Source organism: Acomys minous, assembly GCF_964271855.1.
Source record: "Acomys minous genome assembly, chromosome: 13".
Lineage (NCBI taxonomy): Eukaryota > Metazoa > Chordata > Mammalia > Rodentia > Muridae > Acomys > Acomys minous.
In genome coordinates, this window is record NC_140495.1 from 69312134 (window position 1) to 69335726 (window position 23593).

Here is a 23593-nt window from a genome sequence, read left to right on the forward strand (position 1 = left end):
TGATTAGAAAGACAAGCCGGGCGCTCAGGTGGCACCTGCACTGGCTTTAATGAGATGCCACCTGAGACCGCAGGTCAGGTTACTGTAATGATAAGCGCTTGTTCTTATGTCTGACCCTTTTTAAAGTCATACTATAGCCTAGAAGAAAAAAAAACAACAACAACAGAGGTGTGATTTTCTCCTCTCTCTCTCTCTCTCTCTCTCTCTCTCTCTCTCTCTCTCTCTCTCTGTCATCTTATCCCTGCAGGTTGTGATTTAGCCCAAGGAGTCTTGGCTTCCTGGGAGCTGAGAAAACATTCATTTCCCGTATGAATTTTAAGCCCCTCCTAAGCTTGAGATTTGCAAAGCTTCAGCTGACCTTCCTGTCAACTCCTGAGTAAGGAGGGAGCTCAGATATGCACATTTCAGTTACTCTTTACCTAATAAATCCTATGGCATGGAATGGTGAGCCCCCTAGCCTAGAAAAATCCATATCATGAATTTAGAAGGCCAGTATAAACAGGTATCAATCTAACACCATTTAAGACAATACTTGGTATTTATCACAGAATTTGGAAGAAATTGATAGCATTTGGAGTCTTGAACTGATTCCCACAAGTCACTTTTTGTATCATTTTTCTAGATGTAACAATGATAGTGTGTGCTGAGCACGAATCTCTGCTCTGAAATAAGGAAGGTGCCTGGCCACAGTGCACACTGCTGAACTTGAGGAACTAATTAACACATATGGATGGTCAATGACTGTGCCCTCCCACAATCCTGTCTTTTAGCCAAGGGTTCTGAAACAACACTTCAGGCATGGGATGAGGGTAGATACCGGTTCTTTTCTTTCACTATGTGTCCTTTCTACACTATAGCAATCATAGTTGATTGACTGAAAAAACATACCACCAACCTTAAAAACGGCCTCCTAGGCAGGTGCAGTGGCGCACACCTTTAATCCCAGCACTCGGGAGGCAGAGGTAGGTGGATGGCTGTGAGTTCGAGCCCAGCCTGGTCTACAGAGTGAGTCCAGGACAGCCAAGGCTACACAGAGAAACCCTGTCTCAAAAAACAAAAAAACAAAAAAAATGGCCTCCTACTCTAGTTTTTTTGTAACCAATCTACCTAATGTTTGACTGTCTAAAGTTTCCTTTCGCTTGTGAACAAAATTCTTCTGTTCTTTGTTTCTTTCTTTCTTTCTTTCTTCCTGTCTCTCTCTCTCTCTCTCTCTCTCTCTCTCTCTCTTTTGTCTTCTTCTTTCTTTCTTTCTTTCTCAAACTTTTTATTGGTTCTTTGTCAACTTTACATCATGCATCGCAATCCCACTCATCTCTCTTTCCCCTTGTATCTGCCCTCCATCCTTGCACCCTCCCTCAACCACAGAGAAAAGAAAAGAAAAAAAAATACTTAGTGTGGAGGCTGTGGTGTGTCACAGTGTGTCCCGCAGTGTGCCCTTTTGTCCACACTTCTTCACTTGCAAATGTTTGTTACAATGACTCGTTGGTCTGGTACGAGGCCTCTGCCTTCTGCTACTCTATCCATATTGGAAACTCACTGGGACTCCTCTCTGGTCTCCTGTTTTTGCCCTATGTCATAGAGATCCTGTAGTTTTGAATACCTAGTTCCACCCCTTCATGCACTCCATCGATGAGGTAGATGTTGGGGTAGGCCAATTCAAAGCTCTGGATCTGGGGCCAGAGGGATATTTGAGCTGGGCAACCTATTAGCTCTCTCACTCTCACACCCTCAGAGTTGGCTCACCAGACCTATCCCCACCCCACCCCCACAACCAGGGCCAGTTCTACCCTATTACTCATTGGAGGTGCAAGGCCTGCTCTCTGGATTGTAGATGGTGAGGGAAATGGCCAGCTCTCCCACTCTCACAACCCTGGGGCCAGTTCTCCCATCTGCCATAGATGGTGAGGGACAAGAAAGTTGAGGAGGGGATCACTCCATCCATACCACCACCCAGCAGACAAGAGACAGGGCTAGCTCTTCCACACGCATGCCCTTGGAGCCACCTCACCTATGACCCCCACATGCAGGGTCATCTCTACTGTGCTGCCCAGGTGAGGTACAGGGACTGAGCTCCCACGTGTTGCAGCTGGTGAGGGGCAGGGCCAACTCTCCTGCTTTCATGACCCCGGAGCTAGGTCTCCAGCCTGCTGTAGGTGGTGAGGGAGGAGGGAGGAAGAGATTATCTCTCCTTTGTCCATGCCACCACACAGAAGACAAGTGGCAGGGTCAGCTCTCCCGTGCTTGTATCCTCATTGCAGCTCCCTCAATATGTGGGGCCGCTCTCCTGAGTACTGCAGCTGGCAAGGGGCAGGGGCAGCTCTTCTACTCTCGTGTGTGTGTGTGTGTGTGTGTGTGTGTGTGTGTGTGTGTGTGTGTGTTGCTGGGGAGAGAAAGGTTTCAGCTATACCTATCTTCCAGACAGGGAGATTAATTAATAGAAAGTTGCACACACTTAACTCATGCTAAGATTTGGCAAACTCCCATTTATTGTCTATATTTCTATACACTTGAACTATTTAATAATTTTAAAATGAAGAATATGAACATGAGTGGTAACGCCTGAGTCACAGTACTTGGGAACCAGTACTGTGGTTCCCAGAGGCAGGAGAACCAGAAGTTCATGAAAGAGAAAGTCACAGTGCATAGGGAGCTGCAGATGATGTCCAATGTCCCTTGAGGCCCCCAGCATGCTGTGTCAAGACGGTAGCCGTGTAAGTTTAAGAACACCTTCGGCTACTTAGTGAGCTCCAGGCTCTCTTAGAACATGTGGGAAACCTTGTGCCAAACAAATAAACCACACACACACACACACACACACACACACACACACACAAGCACACACACACGCATACACACCCAGACCACATGCACATACATATAGACATACACACAGACACACACACTGGGGAATGGAGGAGACAGTGGCAGAGAGACAGGAAGAAAGAAATCCCTGGCCTCTGGTGTTCCGTTCTGTTTACTCTCCTTTGTCCTGCATAACTTCAGAGAGGACAATTCCCAGGGATGTGGACCAGGGCTTAGGTCATGGAATGCTTTGATTGACAGGCTCGGGAGTGTGAGCTTTAGTTGGCAGATGGGAGCTACTATAGGTGTCGGGAGCACATTGGTTTTTGAGCTGAATCTTAGCCAATCAAATAAAACAGAACCGGAGCTGAGAACAGTCAGGAAACTGTCACCACTGTTGTAGCTGGGACAGGATACAGGTCTGTAGACGTGAAATAAAGCAGCAGTGGCAGGTTTTCTCTACAGCCTTTCTGCCCAGAACATGCTTTATCTTGTCAGGAAGGACAGGTTTGTTTGTTTGCTTTTGTTTTTGTTTTGAGACAGAGTTTCTCTATGTAACTCTGGCTGTCCTGGAACTTGTGTAGACCAGGCTGACCTCAAACTCACAGAGATCCACCTGCCTCTACCTCCCAAGTGCTGGGATTAAAGCTTGCGCCACCACCGCCCTGCTCAGAAAGGACAGGGTTTTTTTTTTATATGCTAAGAATTAGTTAAGTCTTAATGACTGGAACTCTTTATAGGAAGTGGGAGACAAGGGAAGGAAACTTCTTTCTTTGTGACACATTTCTACCACCGAGCTCTATACAAGCCCCACCGTCTTAGTTTTTATTCTGAGACAGGATCTTACTGAGGTACACAGGCTGCCCTTGAGATCACACTGTAGCAGTTAGCTTTGAACATCCCGCCCTTCTGCCTCTGCCTCCTGTGGAGCAGGGACTATAACCCTGCACCACCAACCCTGGTGATGGATTTCAGTCTAGACTTCAAGCGTCTGTAAGTGAGAAATTGACCATACTGATAACAAAAGTAGGTATGCCAGGAGAAGTTTGCTTGTGGTGCTGGTGTGGACACCTAGGTGGATAAAGAGAAGCCATGGCAAAAAAAAAAAGAAAATTGAAGCCGTATATGTTTCACAATATGTTAGGACTTCCCACAACACACTGGATAAGAAGAAAAAAGAAAAGAAGAGAAATTATGTATAATTAGGGTAGGAGCAGGCAGGCAGACTCCGCCAATGACAATGGAGGCTGGGGTAGGCTGGCTAGTGTTGAAGTGAAATGGCTGGCCCCAGGTCACATTATTATGCCACTGGCTCAAATCATGTGATTAGACGAAGAAAAGAAGGGAACCCAAGGTGTACAGAGACACAGGTAGGAGTCAGGATCCCTGTAATTGGGAGAAGGGACTATAAACCTGGTATCGTGGAGCTAACGTAACTCCTAATGATAGTCCCACCGTTCTTGTCAGCAGTGCAGGGCAGCCAGTGGGCAGTTAGTACGATGGAGGGGAAAGCTGTCCCTGTGTGGCAGCTCTTACTGATCGGAACTGAGCACGCTGGCTTTTCAAATGACGGCCCTCAGTCAAATAACCAATGACTTAATCATTTCAACTACACTGGTTATGGATCATCATTAACCGTTATGCAAAAGGCCACACCAGGAGATGGACTCGTGACTCCAGAGGCACCTGTAAGCGAGCCCCCATAGACTAACCTGGGAAATGAAGGTCTACGTAGGTGACAGGCAGGATTCCTCACCCAGTGTCAGCTCAGAGGCCGGCCATCCTCTGGCCGTCTAGATCATTCGTTTGTGGTTGATGGATTTGCTTTTCCTGCAACACAGTCCGTTGTTGGGTTCTTGGGATGGGAGGATTGAAAGCAGCAGGGCGGGGGAGGGGACAGTCAGTTTGCTTTAAGGCTTAAGGGCTCTGTGCCTCAACTATTCTCACAGCCAAGTGCCACAAACTAGGGTGAAGGGTCATGTTTGTGAAAGGGTGCTTGCCTAGCCAGCTCAAGGCCTTAGCTTCAGATTCCGGCACTGTACTAAATTCAGTTAATTCACTCATTAATTAAAATTATAAATGAACAACTTCCTTATCCATCTCAGTGAAGCTCACAATTCCAAGTGAAGGAAACCAAGCAAGTGCAGCAGCATAATAATGCTAAGATGGTGTTATAGACTGAATGTGTCCCCCCAGGTCCCTTATGAAAGACACTCTGGAAGCTCCGTGGCCCTTGTGCCTTGCAAGGGCCCCGCTAGGAGAGGGCTTCAAAGCTGCACAGCTGGGAGAAATGGATGTTTGTTGTTTAAAATCCACTTGTTTTGTGATATCATGCTATCCCAACCTGAAATGCCTTAGGGAGGGAGTTTGACAGGGCTTCATCAGCTCTGCTGTCCTCAATGTCACAGAGAGGTTCTATCTGAGCCTAAGTTTAAGCAGGAAGCAGGTTTTGCCAGGCACAGTGGGGTATACAGTAGCATTGGCAGTGTCGAATGAGTGGCTCGCCCAGGGAACCAGGACAGGCTGTTCTGGCTTTCTTTATGCACCAAGAATAAGAAATTAGGTTCCTGCCTTTTCTCTCTTCTCCAGTGTTATTGGCTTTTTTTTTTTTTTCCCGCCTGCCTAACTCTCCATTCCCTGAATCCTTATTAGGCATTCTTGGAACACAAAATTACCAGTGATGGGAGATGAAAGACTAAAAGCAAGCTGGTGGTTTGTAATTCAGTCAACAATTTAAATATTGTTGTGGATGAACCACACACAGATTCCTGCATCCAATACACACATTGTTTCCTTTTGAAAAACACACTCAACTTTCATTCCTTTTGTATGTATGTGAGCAGGAGTGTGTCACAGGCCACCTGCGAAAGTAAAGGGACAGCTTTTGAGAGCTGGTACTGTCCTTTCACCATACAGGTCCCGGGGAATTGAACTTAGGTCATTAGGCTTGGCAGCAAGCGCCACTACTTACCAAGCTATCTTCCTAGCCTGCATTATTTTTAGTTATCTCTGCCCGAATCTTGCTACATTCCTCGGGCTAGTCTGGAACTCACTAATCAGGCCAAGCTGGCCTTGAACTCATGGCAGTCTTCCTGCCTCAACTTCCCAAGTGCTGGGACTGTAGGGGTGTACTACCTATGTAGCAGGCCAAGGGTTTCTTATTTCATTTTGTCTTTGAATAGTTGTTATCTGATGGTGAATCCTGGGGTTCTTTTACTCAGCTAGTCTACAAACAGGAGAAAGGAGAAATAAGTCCGTGTTACGATCTCTAAGAGCTTGGGCTGGAGGACAAAGCTCCCTATACCACAGTAGTGAAAATTCACGTGCATCTGGCTGTAACATGTAAAACAGGTAGGCAAGTATTCTGGGAGGGAGAGAAGCCAAAATGGCCCGAAGAAGGCTTCCTGGTGAGTCAGAATTGAACCAAAGCCTTCAAGTTATCTAAAGAGAACGTGAGAATCAAGTGATGTCCTTGAATTGATAGCAAACAAAAAGGCCACATCTGGGGACCGTCTGAAGAGTGTACCCTATCAACCATAGATGTGGTGATGCAAACCATAGGGCTGTCGGGGTGTTCCAACCCAACTCTAAGAAAGCAAGGACATTCCTGAGACTGACCCCTGTCAGTGGAGATGAGCAGCTCCCTGCAGTTCACCGGGGCTGGCCCAGGTCCCAGCAGGTTTGCAGATGCCTGGAAGCTGCCTGCCTGCCAGCAGCTAGCACAAGCAGAGAGGCTGCCTGACTGCAGCCAAGCCACACCCAATAAAGCAAATAGCTATGCTGGTGAGGGAAGTCTATGGAGACTCCTTGCCCCTAGCCTTTAATTAGCAGGTATTGCAGACAGCTGGGCTTACCGTGGCCCAAACAAGAAGTCTAGAAAGAACAAATGAGCCTCCTTACCCAGCCGACCTAGTTCCTGATGGCTTCACACTGTTCTGTGTGCTCTTCTTCTGAATTGTTTTCAGCTCCTCTGAAGTCTTCTCCCTGGTGACACAGTTACTGCTTGTCGCCTGGGGTACATTCGTTCCGTGTGTACAGTGGCGCGTTTTGAGGCTAACACCTGTTCAAATGACATTAGCTGAGATGTGGGTGGCAAGGCAAGTAAGAGCGAAGCAGAGACAGGAGTTCTAGCTGGGGGGCTTCCTTGGAGGGAAGGCACTCCGAGGAGTCATTGTCATCTTCTCCCAGGGGTGTCGGGGCAAACTAAGATGGCACTCTCTTTTCTCCTGTCTTTCATCATATACAAGGTCGCAAAGGAAGGCACAAAGACCGCCAGGACTAGAAGACAGCAAAGATTCCTGCCAATCTAAAACAGATGTAGCGTCCTCGGCAGGGGGACTTTACAAGCATTTTTTTTCCTTTGGTTCTGTTTAATATTAAAAGTATTTGAAAAGACAAAGACCTACATGGTTTGGCAGTCGCTACTTGCACTGATTCTTTCTTTCTTTCTTTCTTTCTTTCTTTCTTTCTTTCTTTCTTTCTTTTTTGGTTTTTTTCGAGACAGGGTTTCTCTGTGTAGCCTTGTCTGTCCTGGACTTGCTTTGTAGACCAAGTTGGCCTCGAACTCACAGCAATCCCCCTGCCTCTGCCTCCCGAGTGCTGAGATTAAAGGCATGCACCACCAGTCCTGGCCTACTGGCACCAATTCTAGCATTCCAGGTTTAAGTTATAGAGCTCAAGTTCATCTACCAAAAAAAAACCAAAACAAAAAAAATTAATGAAAATAAAATGTAAAACAGCACCTTCAAACAAATACAACAAGACCTTACCATCCACCCTAAGTGAGAAGCCCCATAGCACAGGGCATTCCTCCAGCCAGAAATCCAACACAAAGCTAAAAAGGCTCCTCAGTGTCTTGGCATGCCCATCAAAGGAGTAGTTTTGGGGTTTTTGTTGGTTTGGTTGATGGGTTGGCTGGTTTGGTTTGGTTTTGGGTTTTGGTTTTTCAAGACAGGGTTTCTCTGTGTAGTTTTTGGATGTCCTGGCTTGGTAGACAAGGCTGGCCTCAAAATCACAGAGATCCGCCTGCCTCTGCCACCCTGAGTGCTGGGATTATAGGTGTGCGCCACTGTGCCCTGCCAAAGAGTAGTTTTAAAGGGAGGATTTCTCTCAGTCAAGGACTGACTTGGTTGCTAGAGCCCCTTGGGTTTGTGTGCTATGTGGAAGGTCTTCAGTTCCCGTGTGTCCAGCCTTTCTTGATCTGAAACAAACAAGCAAACAAAACACATGGCTACTGCTCTTAACAAATGTGTTTCCTCCTACTCCTGTTCCAGCCTCCCCATCATTAGCTCATATTATAGCAGGTTTGGTCAGTTATTCCAAACAGCATCATTAGCACGCTAACCAGACAAGTTCAAACCCCACAATGTGTCGACTCCTTTAAAATGTCGGGGTGCCTTTCAAAGGGTGGTAGTTTAATTGCTAATATTTATTTTACTAATTAATCGTGTTTTGCCAATCTTTTTCACATTTATGCCAAATATTCTTATTTGCCACATGGAAATATCCTGAGTTTTCTAATCCCACTACTTAGTGACGTCAGAGTTTCATTAATTCTGTGCATAGCTAGGTTTTCTGTGTCACATTTCTGTGTTGGCAAAAATAGGACTTAATGTACTCATTTAACAAGTCTTCACTATGCTTGTCAGTCACTGTTCAAAGTGCAGGGACACTCCGAGGGAAGTGGAAGCATACAATTCTACCGTGTGCATACTTTGAGAAATGAGATGTAATGAATTTTGTATAGATTTATAATTTATTCAGTCTAGTCTTCTATTTTTGGGTCTCAGGACGCTGCTCGTTGGGTTTTCTCAAATAAATATAAGGGAAACATGCACCAACTGTTGGTGAATCTAAGTTAAAATTATCTCTGCTAATAATAGTATTCTGTTGGTAACACTGAGCCTTCAAATATGACATTATAAACAATGATATGATTCTTGGCAGAAGTTGCAAAGATCTGGGCAGGCTCAGCAGTCTTTTCCTTGATGGATGACTGGAGGTTCTGGAACCACTCGGGTTTGTGCCCTGCTGTATCTCAGCTTTTGAGGCTTCTAACTGAGCCCGTGCTGTCATTTTAGCTGCTGTTTTCTTTTCAGCCCCTATGGTTATGCAGTGATGTGCAAGGCTGACTGACCTGGGGATTCTGGAAACATTTCTTTTGACCTCTGCTGAGAGTGTTTGCTCTTCTGCTCTTTGCCAGACAACCAGCAGGGCCACCTTCCTGCCATCTGTGTGCCCTGCACTTAATGGCACGGGGTGACGTCACAGAATCTGTTTCTTGATGATTTCAGTATGAGCAAACCATAGCCGAGGTGCATTCTAAAATCCTACTGTAGCTGAGCTTGGATGGGCAGGGATGCTGAGACACGGAGGGATGAATGGCCGCATGCCACAAGCTGCCGCATGAGAGTAGAGCCAGACCAACAGCTGGGTCATTTCATGTCTCACTGTTCATCCCCTGCAACCAGCAAGTCCAAGGCTGAGGCTGGATCGTGTGGGGTTTTCGGAGTGAGTCAAGGAACACCATTGCTTTTTGGGCGTCTTGGTGGTTACCGGTTAAAATGTCTTTCATACCAAGCTACGTCAGTTTCTCAAATACAGAGTCTACTTAATGTTCTGCTTTGTTGATCTGGGAGAGGCTTTCTGGACTGCATGGAATATGAGTAGCAGAATTCAGTACTTGTTCTTTGCTTTAGTTTTTATCACTGTGCATTAATTACACATAATACTAGGTTTCGTTATGGCATTTTCCTACGTGTGTTTTTGTGTTGGCGTGCTTTCTACCCACATCTTTAGGTTGGAATGTCTCCGTGCATTCATTTTGTGAACCGAGTCACGATGGGACTGGAGAGATAACACGGTTCTTAAAGAGCACTTGTCTGCTTTTGCAGAGGACCTGGGGTTGAATTCCCAGCACCGACAGGGTGGCTTACAACTCCCTGTAACACCCCCCTCCCTTCCCCCCCTTCCCCCCCCCCTTCTAGGAGGATCTGATACCCTCTTCTGCCCTTCCCCCACACCCCCCAGCCCCCGCACTAGAATCACAACTGAGAAATCTCCAGGGGCCGTGACTCTAGGCTGTGAGAAACCGCTACACATCCCTGGGATCACACAAGTGAGGTGAGAGTTACACTAGGAGGGAGCTGGATGGATTTCCTCTAAGCCATAACGGATTTGAACTGTTTCCAGGGGATTACAACCGCTCTCCGGAAACTCAGCATTTTGTCCTTACCAACTGTATTGTATGTGGTTTTCATCGGCCTAACCTAGATAAACAAAACCAAGCCTTACACTTAAAGATGGCTTAGTGGCTAATAGCACTGGCTGCACTTCAAAGGACCGAGGTTCAGTTCCCAGCACAAACAGGGCAGCTTACAACTATCTGTAACTGGAGTTAGTTCCAAGAGATCCAGCACTCTCTTCTGGTCTCCAAGGGCACTAGGCACTCACATGGTGCACAGACATATATGCATGCAAAACACCCATGCATATAAAATGTTATAATAATAATAGCAACAGCAATAATACATTTATCCCTTTAAGAAATACTTTGTATAGTGCTGTGATTTCTTTTTTGTTTATTGCTTGAGACAAGGTCTCATTATGTAGCCCTAGTTGACCACTATCTAGATCAGGCTGGCTTCAACTTCACAATGGTCTTCCTGCCTCAGCCTCCAACAGTACTGAGATTAAAGGTGTATGCCACCACACCCAGCCTGTGATACCCTTTTAAAAATATCTAAAGACTCCGTTTTGACTAAAATGTAAAATTATTTCCATGAGTACTAGATTTACCCTACTTTTATCTTTCTTTTTTTTTCTTCATTTCACATTTTTTCTAAATAATTTAAAGAGTTTCTTAGTGTAAAGCTTTCAGAATGGAGCTTTATAGTAGATTCGTGGTACACATACTATGTTTGGCAGAACTTTTCATCACAATCTTATTTTAATCTTCATCCAATTAATTTTGGGCTGTAGATGTAGCTCAGTGGCAGGGTGCAGTTTTACAAAATATAAGGACATGGACTCACACACACACACACACAGAGAGAGAGAGAGAGAGAGAGAGAGAGAGAGGGAGAGAGAGAGAGAGAGCGCCTTTAAAGGAATTGTGAGGAGAGCTGTAAGGGGTCCCTGAGTAAAACAACAGAAAAAATGTGTTCCTTTTTAACACGCAACAAGTATATTAAAATAAGTTTAAGGTGCAAAAAATTTGCCTATGGTATCTGTGGAGGATTGGTTCCATCTCTCATCTCAGAATCAGAGGACACTAAAGACCTTTAAGTAAAATAGTGCCTTATTTGCTTATGAGCCTTGCACATCCTCCTATGTACTGCAAATCACCTCTAGGTTACTTACCAATAGTTAATGCAATGTAAATGATATGTAAATATCATGTGCACTGTTTAAAAGCAACTAGAAAACATTTATATACTCAGTAAAGATATGATTAAAAGGTTTTGTTTTGTTTTGGGTTTTTGTGTTATTGTTGTTTTTTTCAGACAGTTTCTCTGTGTAGCCCTGACTGTCTTAGAACTTACTCTGTAGATCAGGACTGGCCTCAAAGTCACAGAGCTCCACCTGCCTCTGCCTCCCAAGTGCAGCGATGTATATATAATCTATAAGCACTGGACTCTGGCTGCAGAACCCACGAACACAGAGAAACAACTCTGATGGTGATCCGGGTAATATGGCTGTGACTATGTTATGAGAGTTGGGAGCAAAAGACTCAGCTCCCAGAGTACCAACTGATGAGGTTCGGCCACCCATTTCAGTGTGCCTATTAAAGAACTGCTTGATGGTAACCAACGGCACCACACTGGGAACATAGGTCAAAGTGTTCAGTGACCTCAAGTCTGCCTTCCGAAGGCCCATAGTAGCTTTGCCCTAAGAATCAGTCAGGAACAGGAGCTAATCATAAATACAGCATCTAGGTAAACTGATCTGGTTGACCACTGGCTGGTTCTACAGGATGGTTTGAAGAAATCCTTCTGTCTTAAGGAAATAAGCCAGCCACTTCCATAAGATGATCCTTCCTGCTTAGGGTGACATGTCTGCATAATTCTGGAACCCAAGGTGACTGCAGGCCTAGAGCAGTCACTGGGCACCTGAAGGAGTCTTTTGAAGACCTGGAACAGGGCACTGGGAAAGCCGGCAGTAAGTGCAAACTGGAGACAGACACACCAGGTTGTTATCCTGCGTTTGGTTACCTTGTGAGCCAAGCGAAGAGCTAAATCTTTGAGGCTTTTCAGCAAAAGCAGTTCCTAAGTGCCTGTCACACCAAATGGTGGCTACTTTTATTTTAAATGTCAACAGATCTTTAATACGTTATCCACTTCTGCCCACTTTACCATTATTTCTGATTTTCCTGAGACATGGGTAGAGAGGAGTCACCTCCTCTTACCTTCCCATTTGGCAGCCACACTGAGGAATTCATCGTCTCAGCCAGGGACACATAGCTAATTGATTACAACAAACACTGACAGCCGCTCTTCCAACCAACCCAGTAACCACGCCCCCCACCCCCCCACCCCCCATCACCCCACCGCCCCCCACCCCCCTCCCCATCTCCTCCAAGATCTATTCAGTAAATAGTTATGAAGTGTCTTCTGTATGCTAGATACTATTTTAACTGTGGAAACTTCTGCAAGGAACAATCCCTGCATTCAACTATGAGCGACTAATGAGCAAGTGAGCAGAGGATGTCCATGACCATGGCTCAGGAGAAGGGAGTAGAGAAAGGCAAAACGGCATACTACAAGAACTAGGCAAAGCCATAAGGGAGGCACACCATTAGGAAGGAGTTTTTCTTGGCGAGTGAGCTGGAGTCGAATGGTTAGCACATAGTTGGGTTGCGAGCACGGGAGATGGAGAGTGCTGGGCACTCTAGAGGAAGATTCACTGCTGCTGGGATCCAGGCTCCAGGTTATTTACGTTGCCTGGGGGTGTGGGTTCAGGCAGTAGGAGGTAAACTAAGTCATCAGAGAAAGGAGTAGTTCGAAAGGCAGGGCATACAGTTTGTATTGTGAATAAGTGGCCACTTGAGGAAGAACAAGACAGCGGTTCTGTTTTAACCATCACCAGGAAGTGGTTGGAGGTGTGAGGCAGGAGGTTCATTAACAGAAGAAAGGATACTCTCTGGACTGATGATAGCTATGGTGGAAGCTATTGTTAGCATTGTGAATTAAAGAGAGGAAGCAGAAATGCAAAGCGTGAATAAATTCTAGAAACCATCAGGCCAGGATGTCCCACAATGCAAGGGGAGGAACAAGCCTGGACCAAAGATGTTCAAAGATACTGGTTTTGAAGTGCCCATGCAGCATCCAGGTCAAACCCTTCTAGAGCGGCTAGTTAACTAAAATCCCAGTCTTAGGAATGGTCTGGCCAGAGAAATGTTTGGAACGTTTCTGGTATAGACAGTAGCTGAAGATAAGGGCCTGGGAAAAAGACCCTGAATGCAAAGCAGGATGAAGGTGTGCCAGATGTGCAGGGAGGCCTATGGCTCCATCACAGCTGATGGGGATGGTAAGAGAAGGAAACAGAGTGACCGTGGGGTTCTTTCATACTCAGGGGAAATAAGCACTGAAAGATTTGCCCCATTCTCTTTCTTACTATTTCCAAATAGTCCCTCTGCTATGGACCCACCAAAAAAGCCACACCGCCCCTCTGTTTATATTTTGTCCCTTTGTAGCCCTCTAGGCCCAACAGCAACCCATTTTCCTCACGACCAGCCTTCAGTAGTCTGTTCCGCAGAGATTTGTTTGTGCTTCACTCCACTTTACACTTGATTTTGGGCTAACTAGTGATTTGGCCTGAATTATCTCCTTAGAATACGTCTTTTGAGGAAAGGGGTCTCATTTTTAATCTTTTTTTCTGTGGCCTTTGGAGTCTGGGGTTGGCTACCAGCTAAATTCTTGCTGCTGTAAGGAAGTTCTCACTGACCAAAATGACTGCCCTGAGCTTATCTATTTGAATAGTGTATGGGACAGTTTCTCATTAATCACTTCATAGATGAGAGGTTGCAGGCTGTAGGCACATGAGGTGTGAACAGTAATGTTCAGGACTGGAGCTCAAGGCCTCCCTGCCACTGCCATACAAAGGAGTTCACTCAGAGACTAGGTTCGCTAGGTTTGCAACTAAATAAAAGTTCTTTAAGTAGGAGGCTACAGTGGGGTCCCATACCTGGGAGGCTGAAGTAGGGGTTGCATGTGTTCAGGGGCTAGCCTGGGTTACAGAGCATAGCTCTGTCTCAAAAAAAAAAAAAAAAGTAGGGGCTGAAGAGATATCTCGGTGGTTAGAACACTTGTTGCTCAGGTTCAATTCCCAGTACCCACAAGATGGTCCACACACTCTCTCTGACCTCCACTGGTACCAGGCATATATGTGGTGCACATGTAGGGAAAACACTAAGTAAAACATGCATAAAATAAATTTTAAGGTAAATAATTTGTTCTCTGCTTGGTCTTATGTTTCAGTTCATTTGTTTGTTTTTTTCCAGGAATTCTTCAAGTCCTGACTGAAGCACTTGAAGCAGCTTGTCTCCCAACCTCACCTCCCTGCAGAGTTGTTTGCAGAGACCCTGGGGGTCATTGCATGCCTCACCTGGAGCATGGACCACACTTCTCTGTCATAAGCCCACTACATTCCTGTCTACGTAACACTACAGACATAACCTCTACAAAGGCAAGTAGCCTGCCTTTGGGGCCATCGTATCCCTGCTACTGAGTACTAGTACCCAACACAGAGCCCAGCCCAGAGCTACTTACCAGTGACGGACCACCATCTCAGACCAGCAACGTAGCCCTCACAGCAGTGGTGGCAGAAGGGGAAATTATTATCCTCATTTTATAGAGGAAAAGACTGAGGCCTGTACGGTTTTAGCTGGCCTTTCAGGAAGCAGCAAACCCAGGCCTTGACGCCAGGTTTTCCCTCAACTTCTTTCACATTTCTATTCTTTTCATTTCTGACATTTTTAAAAACCTGATTAGACTTTCTCTTTTCATCATTAAGAAATGTGAAGCTGAGAGAATGACATTTCCTGAGCAGCACTTGTCCCGTCCCTTTCCATCCCCCTCCATTTTGGAGGAAGGGGGCCATTTAGGTAAAACAAGAATTTAATTTTCTTCAGAGAGAAAAGCTCAGACGATAAAAGACACACAAAGTACCTGTGTGTTAAAACATATTATACTCAGTGAATGCACACGGAAACCCATCGATTCTATGAAATAACTAGTGTGCATCTACCTTATTACCTCCTGAAAGCCCTAAGTGTAAAGCAAGCCTTTCAGGGGCCTGAAATTCATCACATATGGACACAGTTACTTGGGAGAGGCAAATCCCAAGCTGCTTGCTTTCCTGAGCAGCGCCTAAAGAAAAATAGAGCATTCTTTGCAATTAGACTCCAGTTGTATGTAAGCCATGCTTTGAATTCCTCTGTTGAATGACGCCTTGACACAGGCATTGAAGTTAAAAATGTTAAGGGTTTCAGAGTTGGTCAGCGAGAGGAAGTGTGGAACTAAGAAAGTGATCATTAGAGCGGCTGTTGAGATGGTAACGGTAATTCTGACAACATGGGTTTGATCCCTGGAACCTACATGGCAGGAGAGGAAAGGACTCCACAGTTGTCCTCTCCACAACACGTGTGTTATGGGTGCCCAAGTACATGAACACACACACACACACACACACACACACACACACACACACACACAATATTTTTTAGAAAGGAAGGAAGGAAGGGAGAGAGAGAGAGAGAGAGAGAGAGAGAGAGAGAGAGAGAGAGAGAGAGAGAAAGAAAATGACCAGCAGAAAACAGAAAGAAACAGAAACAAAGAAAAGGCTAAGATGTGTTTCCACCATCAGCCAGCAGAGGGATCCGTGAGCCTGGGCTTCTGTGACTGCCCCACTTACAGGCTGCACTGCAGAAATGGTCCTAGAATATGACACGGCTTTGCAGATGGGGCTACCCAGCGTAGCCACCATGCTTGTTTTACAGGCGATGGGGTTTTACACTGCTAAGGTATCCCATGGTGCACTGCTCTTTCCAAATCTCACTGACAAATAATCTGCCTTTACTTTGAGTTTCAGCCCATTGCTTATCTTAGATTTTAAAGTTTCCAGTAAAATTGGTGAAATAGTTTAAGATTAGGTGGGTGCTAAAGAAATAGACACTTTATTTATTTATTTATTTATTTATTAAATTATTTTGGCTCTTTGCATTTAATAATCCAAGGATATCTGATGGTTACATTTTAGTAATATGTGGGGAGTGTATTGATCTTTAAAAGTACCTTTACTTTCTAGGTACCATTACATCTTGTTTATCACTGAGTCATGTTAGGCTAACACGTTATAGCGGCCATTAAGCAAGAGATGCCTCTTGTATAGTCACACTGTAGAGAATTGTAGTCAAGGAGTAGGAATGCTGCCTCGGTGAGAGGATGCTTTATAGCTCCACAGTACAGATAAAGAAAACAAGGCCCAGAGAATCCATCTGGACCTCCTTGCTTCCCCTGCTATCTGAGCAGGCCGTGCTCCATCGCGGAAAGATACAGTTCCTTCCTTGGCCACCTTAGCTGTATTTGTTTCCTCGCTTTCCTTCAGGTTGTCCTGCTGAGCCCTGTGGAGCCCGGGAGCCACCGCTGCCATGACGACCGCCATCCTGGAGCGCCTGAGCACCTTGTCTGTGAGCGGGCAGCAGCTGCGCCGACTGCCTAAGATCCTGGAAGAGGGACTTCCCAAGATGCCTTGCACCGTCCCAGAAACGGACGTACCCCAGCTCTTCCGGGAGCCTTACATTCACGCAGGCTACCGCCCCACGGGGCACGAGTGGCGCTACTACTTCTTCAGCCTCTTTCAGAAGCACAATGAGGTGGTCAACGTCTGGACCCACTTGCTGGCCGCCCTAGCGGTCCTTTTGCGATTCTGGGCCTTTGCGGAGGCAGGGGCATTGCAGTGGGCCTCTCCCCACACCCTACCCCTGCTCCTCTTTATCCTGTCCTCAATCACTTACCTCACCTGCAGCCTCTTGGCCCACCTGCTGCAGTCCAAGTCAGAGCTGTCCCACTACACGTTTTACTTTGTGGACTACGTCGGGGTGAGCGTCTACCAGTATGGCAGTGCATTGGCTCACTTTTTCTACAGCTCCGACCAGGCCTGGTATGAGCGGTTCTGGCTTTTCTTCCTGCCAGCGGCTGCCTTCTGTGGCTGGCTATCCTGTGCTGGCTGTTGCTATGCCAAGTATCGCTATCGAAGGCCTTACCCAGTTATGCGGAAGATCTGTCAAGTGGTACCAGCAGGGCTGGCCTTCGTCCTAGACATCAGCCCGGTGGCGCATCGGGTGGCTCTCTGTCACCTGGCAGGTTGCCAGGAGCAGGCAGCCTGGTACCACAGCCTCCAAATCCTCTTCTTCCTTGTGAGCGCTTACTTCTTCTCCTGTCCTGTGCCGGAGAAGTACTTCCCCGGTTCCTGTGACATCGTGGGCCATGGACATCAAATCTTCCACGCCTTCCTCTCCATCTGCACGCTCTCTCAGCTGGAGGCCGTCCTTCTGGACTACCAGGGACGCCATGAGATCTTCCTGCAGCGCCATGGGCCCCTGTCCGTCTACACCGCCTGCCTCTCCTTTTTCTTTTTAGCTGCATGCAGTGCGGCCACCGCCTCTCTCCTGAGGCACAAAGTCAAGGCTAGATTGATTAAGAAGGATTCCTGAGCTCTGCAGACAAGGAAAGGTGTAAGGTGGGCTATTGTGATGTGGGGGGGGGAAACTTGACATAATAATAGACATTTTTTACTTTCTTATTTTTTAGGGCTTGATTTTTTTTTTTTTTTAATTAACATGTATTACAGGCAGGGGATGCAACTCAATTGGTAGAGAGTGCTCGTATAGCACGCAGGAAGCCCAGGGTCTGATCCCCCGTGCCACACAAATCAGGATTAGCAGCACTCAAGGAGGCAGAGGCAGGAGGATCTAGGTCATCCTCCTATGCATAGTGAGTTCAAGGCTAGCCTTTAATACATAATACCTTATCTTTAAAAGTAAAAAAGATTACTACTTATTTTCAAAAACATGGTATGACTGTAGAACTTCAAGTGCAAGGCAATTGAGAGATTTAAAAAGGAACATTTATTTTCTGTCTGGGTTATAGTCTTGCGCGGGAAGAGATCTTGGCTAAGGATTCATGATATCCCAAACTAAAGAGAACCGTCTGCACCCAGGAACACTTAGCAGAATTCTGGCTTCCAAAGCTGAGTCCCGAAACTGGACAGATAATCAAATCAGACTGCCAAGTAAGCCTGGCTGTTCCTCATGCTTACAGAGCTGCTGCCGCCACCCCCTCGCTGGTCTTGGTAACCGAGTGCATTGACCCATGGACTCTGTCTTCTTATTAGGATCTCAGATTGTCAGAGTACTCAAGAAGATTCATGGAAATTCTTAGACAAAATGGACTTTTCAATTTCTCTGATTTCTGGTCTCATCCACTGCGGCTCTGGCCCTTTTCCTCAGAACAAGCAACTAGCTGGCTAATTTGCCTGAAGTACCCATCTCACCCCTAGTCTGCATGGTAATATAAAGAATTCCAAAGCTCTTACACTTTCGGGAAGTGCTTGGAGCCATATGAACATTCAGGAAGCTGGTTCTTTCTCATGTAACACAGAAACATAAAAAAAAAAAAAAAAAAGGCAACAGTGCCAAGTGCTGCCATAGGGGGACCCAGGCAGCAAACATGGATGCCCTTGCCTGTTGTTGCCCGTGGGGCCCTTTCGGTTCATATCTCTGGACCACAGTATTAACTGCAAGCTATTCAGGGTTGCCTTGCAGGCCAGGAAATTATCTGAAGGCTTGAACAGACTCCTTAAAAGCATGGCTGTGGAGGTCCTTGAGGAATCTGATTATTTCAAGAGGCTCCTCAGATCCATGGTTCAAATATCCATCGGATGCTGTCCTATGAAGGACCGGCACAGGTACTCCAATGCAGGGTCCTCAAACAGGCACCTGCGCCTCCCATTGGAGAAGAATCAGTAAAACAGGTCCTAGGACAGGGAAATGTGTGGTCGCTGTCGTTGGCCCCTGAAGGTCCTTTGATTAAGAATGAGGAACCGGATGGCCAGATGCACGGTTTGTGATACTGCTACGAGCAGGCACTGTGAGATGCGCTGGGCCTGCCGCCCACATCTTCTGGCCACACAGCTTCTCCCCGAGGACCGAGGACTGACTTCTGCACTAATCCAGTGAAGGAGGCTGTGGCCAAGGAAGGGCTGAGGTGCCCTCTGGTCACAGGCCGGCTGTAGTTCCTGTCAGTATGAGGTCCCTGTGTACTGAAAAAGGAAGTGATCTGTTTCAACTCCAGTTTGATGAGCCTCTCCACTTTTAGGTCACTTGCTCATCTTTAAACCTTCATTTTCTATCTTTGTGTGTGTGTGTGTGTGTGTGAGAGAGATTTGTGAGTTTTTGTGCCTTATACATGGGAATGTCTAAACACTTAATTTAATGTATGCACTTGTGGAATTTTCTGTTTTAGGTTGTTGGGACTCGGAAAATAGAGTGACTTGTCAATCAACTATGAATCTGTGTTTTGGGGGAGGGGCCAACTGAGACTTCTCTACTGCATCTAAAGCAAAAAAGCATGGGGCCACTGCGTTGTTTTATTAGATGGGTTTCTCGTTCTTGGCCAAGAATATAAATGTTTATGCTAGCTGAGTGACCCAAGCTTCTGGCTGTCTCAGCCAAGCAAGGGATGGTAGCAGAATTGAACTGGTTTGGACTGAACAAAGATTTTTTTGGGGTGGTGGTGGTGGTGGTGTGTAAATGCTACAGATAGAGGGTCTGTTTAAAACGAGAACCAGAAAGTGTTAGAAATTCTAGTTGTTATGGGTTCAAAGACTGTAAAAGAATAAAGACTGTATTCTTTTAAAAGCTGGTGGGGAAGCGAGAGTAAGAAGGAGGAAGAAAGGTGTTCTTGACTGTAACTGTGGCAGTGTTTGTGAGCAGACATTGTATTCTTTTTTGTTGTGGTGGTTGTGGTTGTTTTTCTCTTTCTTTCTTCCTTCCTTCCTTCCTTTCTTTCTTTCTTTTTAGATAAGATCTCACCATACAACCCAGGCTGGCCTGGAACTCTAGAGATCAACCTGCCTCTGCCCCCCAAGTACGGGATTAAAAGTTCGCACCACCACCCCTCTTCTTGTGGACCGAGATCTAGTGAGCTTTAGTTCACTCCGGAAGCCCAGTGCCAAGCTGAACTCTGTTCCTGAAAGGTCCATGACACCGTAGCTGTGAAAAGTGAGATGGAGGCATTCAATTTTTTTTCATTTAATTATACAAATATTCTTAACTAGTGATTTGGAAACTGATAAAATAAAATAAAATAAAAAAGAAAGTTATTTCTGTGGTTCTGGGACTGAACCCGAGAAAGACCTTCAGCATTTAACAAGAGTTCCTCCATTGACCTCTATCCCCAGGCCAAGGAATGGTGTACGTATAGTAGATATTTGGGAGGCATTGAGTTGAGTGACTGTGGTCTTCCTTGAAAATACCAGTATCTAATTAGAATAATGTAAAGATATTTATAAAATGGGTCATTTTAACTCTTCAGATTTAACTCTCCTGATTTATAATGGGGTTTGCCTCCCCCCCCAAAAAACCCCAGTATAATGTGAAAAAACTTGTATAAGGGAGATAGTACCTCTCTTAATTAAGACTTCTAACCCATTAACCTGTAAATGTTACATCAGTCATTTATACTTTCTCATGAAATTCTTGTGGATTTATATAAAGCCCTAGTTGGTTCCAGAAGAGAGGCCAGCAAGTTGCATTTGGGGTGCATGTTTCTCATTTCAGAACCCTGAGTTTCATTTGCTGGTGGAGGTTCTTTTTGTTATTTCTAGTTTGGAGTGTTCTGTTTTGTTTTGTTTTGTTTGAGATAGATCTCACCGTGTTTCCCAGGCTGGCCTGGAACTCCCAATTTTCCCATCTCAGTCCACCAAGGCGCTGGGATTACAGACTGTACCAACACCATACCCATTTCTAATGAAGTCACCTCAAAGTTCTCGAAGATGCCAGGCTTACACTTTCGGTCTTTAAGTCTCTCAATAGCAACCGTACAAGTCATCAACTGGAAGCGTGAAATAGAATTCAGAGCCCTGACATGAGGGCAGTTTATGCCTGTCTCTGTTGCCCTCCATTTGTTTGGTTACTGCTCTGTAGTTCCACCTGAATCCTCCAGATGGCGATGTTGTCTTACTCAATGATCTGTAAGCCCTTGTTACCAAGGTTTCGCCGCTACTTGTACCTTGTTTTGCTTGTTTGCTTGGTAAAGAAAATGAGATTATTTTCTGTCTCTACAAATTGACTTACATGATTAATCATTAAACGGATTTTGTACGTGGATTTTTGTCGTGTTGACAATGTAAAGAACGCGACCTTCTTTGACCCCTTGACAAGGGCTGCCTGCACCCAAAGCTCATTCTAAAGACGGGTTTTATTTAGTTTGACACTACCAGCTGGAGGAGACCGGACACTTAACATCCATCTAAAAGTAGGAAAATATAAAAGCCTTAAAAAAAGTCTACTGATAATTTCTCTACTTATGGGCAGAACAAACTCCCCTTTGAAGAACCGTGGAGTTGATTTCTCTGCGGATTTCAATATAATTACGTAATATTCCTAGCTGCATTACAATCATATTAAAGATTTTGACATTCTGAATTGATGGCCTACATTCTTTGAAATATAATTACACAACACGCTATAGAATTTTCAGGAACATGATGCCTCATCATCCTTTTTGCTCCAGGGTTTTCCACCAGAGAACCTGTTTCTGATTTGTGAAGTCTTAAAAACCAGAGTAATCTTGCTAGCATATCTAAGGTTTTGTTGTATCGCGATTCTCATAGGAAGATAGTATCTTAAGACTCCAAGAAGTCTGACCAAGTCATGTTTTTACACACTCCATGCTTTCCCCTTCTATATCCATTTGAACTTCTGAGTAAGTATGAGGCAAGTAAGGCCAAACGGTTTCTATTGAAACCAAACGGCAGGCTGTGGTTCTCAACCTTCCTAATGCTGTGACTCTTTCATGCATGTCCTCATGCTGTGGTGACCCCAACCATAAAATTATTTTCATTGTACTTCATACCTTCAATTTTGCTATTGTTGTGAATTATAATGCAAATATCTATGTTTTCTGATGGCCTTAGGTGACCCTGTGAAGGGATCCTTTGACTGTGAAAGGGCTTGAAACCCACAGATTGGAACCCACCGCTGATCCAGAGCATGAGAAAGGTGGTGATGTTTCAAAGCCGCACGACTCATTGTAATATTCAAGTATTTCCCTTCAGAAAACTCCAGGGCCCAGCTAATCTGAAGCACCAGCTCCAAGTATCTGTGGAGTCTTTTGCAGTGTGTATGAAACAGTTCTGCGCAGCATATGCCTTTCCATAATCTCACCAGAACTTCTGACCCTGAGCACCTCACAACTGGCAGTAGCTGTGCCATTTCTCTTTCAGTTAAAGTGACTTGACACCACACTGTATCCTTGGGTATCCAAGAGTGCATTGTGTGTACCACAGAGTCACCCTGGATTACAAAATCAAATCCTGCACACACACACACACACACACACACACACACACACACACACACACACACGCCCTTTTGGGTTTTGTTGTTGTTGTTGTTTGAGACAGGGTTTCTCTCTGGACTTGCTTTGGAGACCAGGCTGGCCTCGAATTCACAGAGATCTGCCTGCCTCTGACTCCCTGAGTGCTGGGATTTCAGGCATGTGCCACCACTCCCGGCTCCACTCAGTTTCTTGAAAGTACTGTTGGATCCTTATATGAGAAAGTTGTCTGATAATCTTGCCAAATCCCAAATCCTCCTCACATTTCACTGCAATTGGCTACACCCCACCCCACCCCTAACTGACACAGTTCCATCCTTATATCCTTATCAAAATCTTTCCAAAAGCTGTGCAGTCATCATAGATTAGTACAAAGGTGTTTCTTTTCTTTTCTTTCTTTCTTTTAAAGCAATATCTGATTATTGAAGAAAATGTAGAAAAGTGAGAAGGAAAGATAATCTGTGGACCCATTAAGAACATAAAATGTTTTGGGCGAAAAAGTAAAGCTTTTATCAAAACATTTTCAAGCATAAAATGTAAGTTAGTAATGCAATGTAAAACTTCTTGGGGGAAAAAGGAACTAAAATTTTTAAGCAACCTCTTACTTTCATTTTATAAAGTCCAAAATCAACGGTCTTCAGTTTACAGGAATACCAAGAGCTCCATTACACTCTCTTCTGACGTTACACTACGCAGGTAACCTGAGGATGCCAGGGTAGTGAACAAAGCCACTGGTACACTGGCTGTCCTGTTGAAAGAACTGTGTGAAATGCCTCAAACAGCCAGGGCTGCTGTACTAGAGAGACTTTCGCTGGAGCCCAGCCAGCCCAGCTGGAGACTGTTGATGTGAATTTGCTGATAGCCATCCTGCAAACAGCAAGGACTGCCAGGTACCAGGCTTTGCTCTAAGCACCCGGGACACAGTAGCAAACAAAACATACAATCCCCTTAGTTGGAGAGAAACAGAAAACCAAGTAAATGAAGTGTTGGTGCCAGGAGGAAAAGAGCGAAGAGGCGTGGGATGAAGGACTGGGGTTGGGGTGCGGGTTTGGTTTTGCTTTGTTTATGCTGTGTGTGCATGGTTTGCCTATAGGTGCGTCTGTGCTCCGGATTTGTAGAGAGCCTATGGAAGTTAGACAGGGGCATTGGATTGTCTGAAACTGGACTTACAG

The 23593-nt window shown here is 45.4% G+C and overlaps 1 protein-coding gene across 3 annotated transcripts in view; it reads left to right on the top strand.

Annotated features, from left to right (window-relative positions):
• The window catches only part of PAQR8 (progestin and adipoQ receptor family member 8), a 227069-nt gene that overhangs the window by 20979 nt on the left and 182497 nt on the right, over positions 1-23593 (top strand). For 2 of the 3 annotated variants that reach the window (XM_084754857.1, XM_084754858.1), the window contains exons 2-3: positions 14303-14487; positions 16408-21190. In XM_084754857.1, the coding sequence (XP_084610983.1) occupies positions 16451-17515 (1065 nt within the window). In that variant the 5' untranslated portion in view covers positions 14303-14487; positions 16408-16450 and the 3' untranslated portion in view covers positions 17516-21190. Of the gene's footprint in view, positions 1-14302; positions 14488-16407; positions 21191-23593 lie in introns of those variants that run through there. The other variant, XR_014774010.1, reaches the window with a different exon arrangement.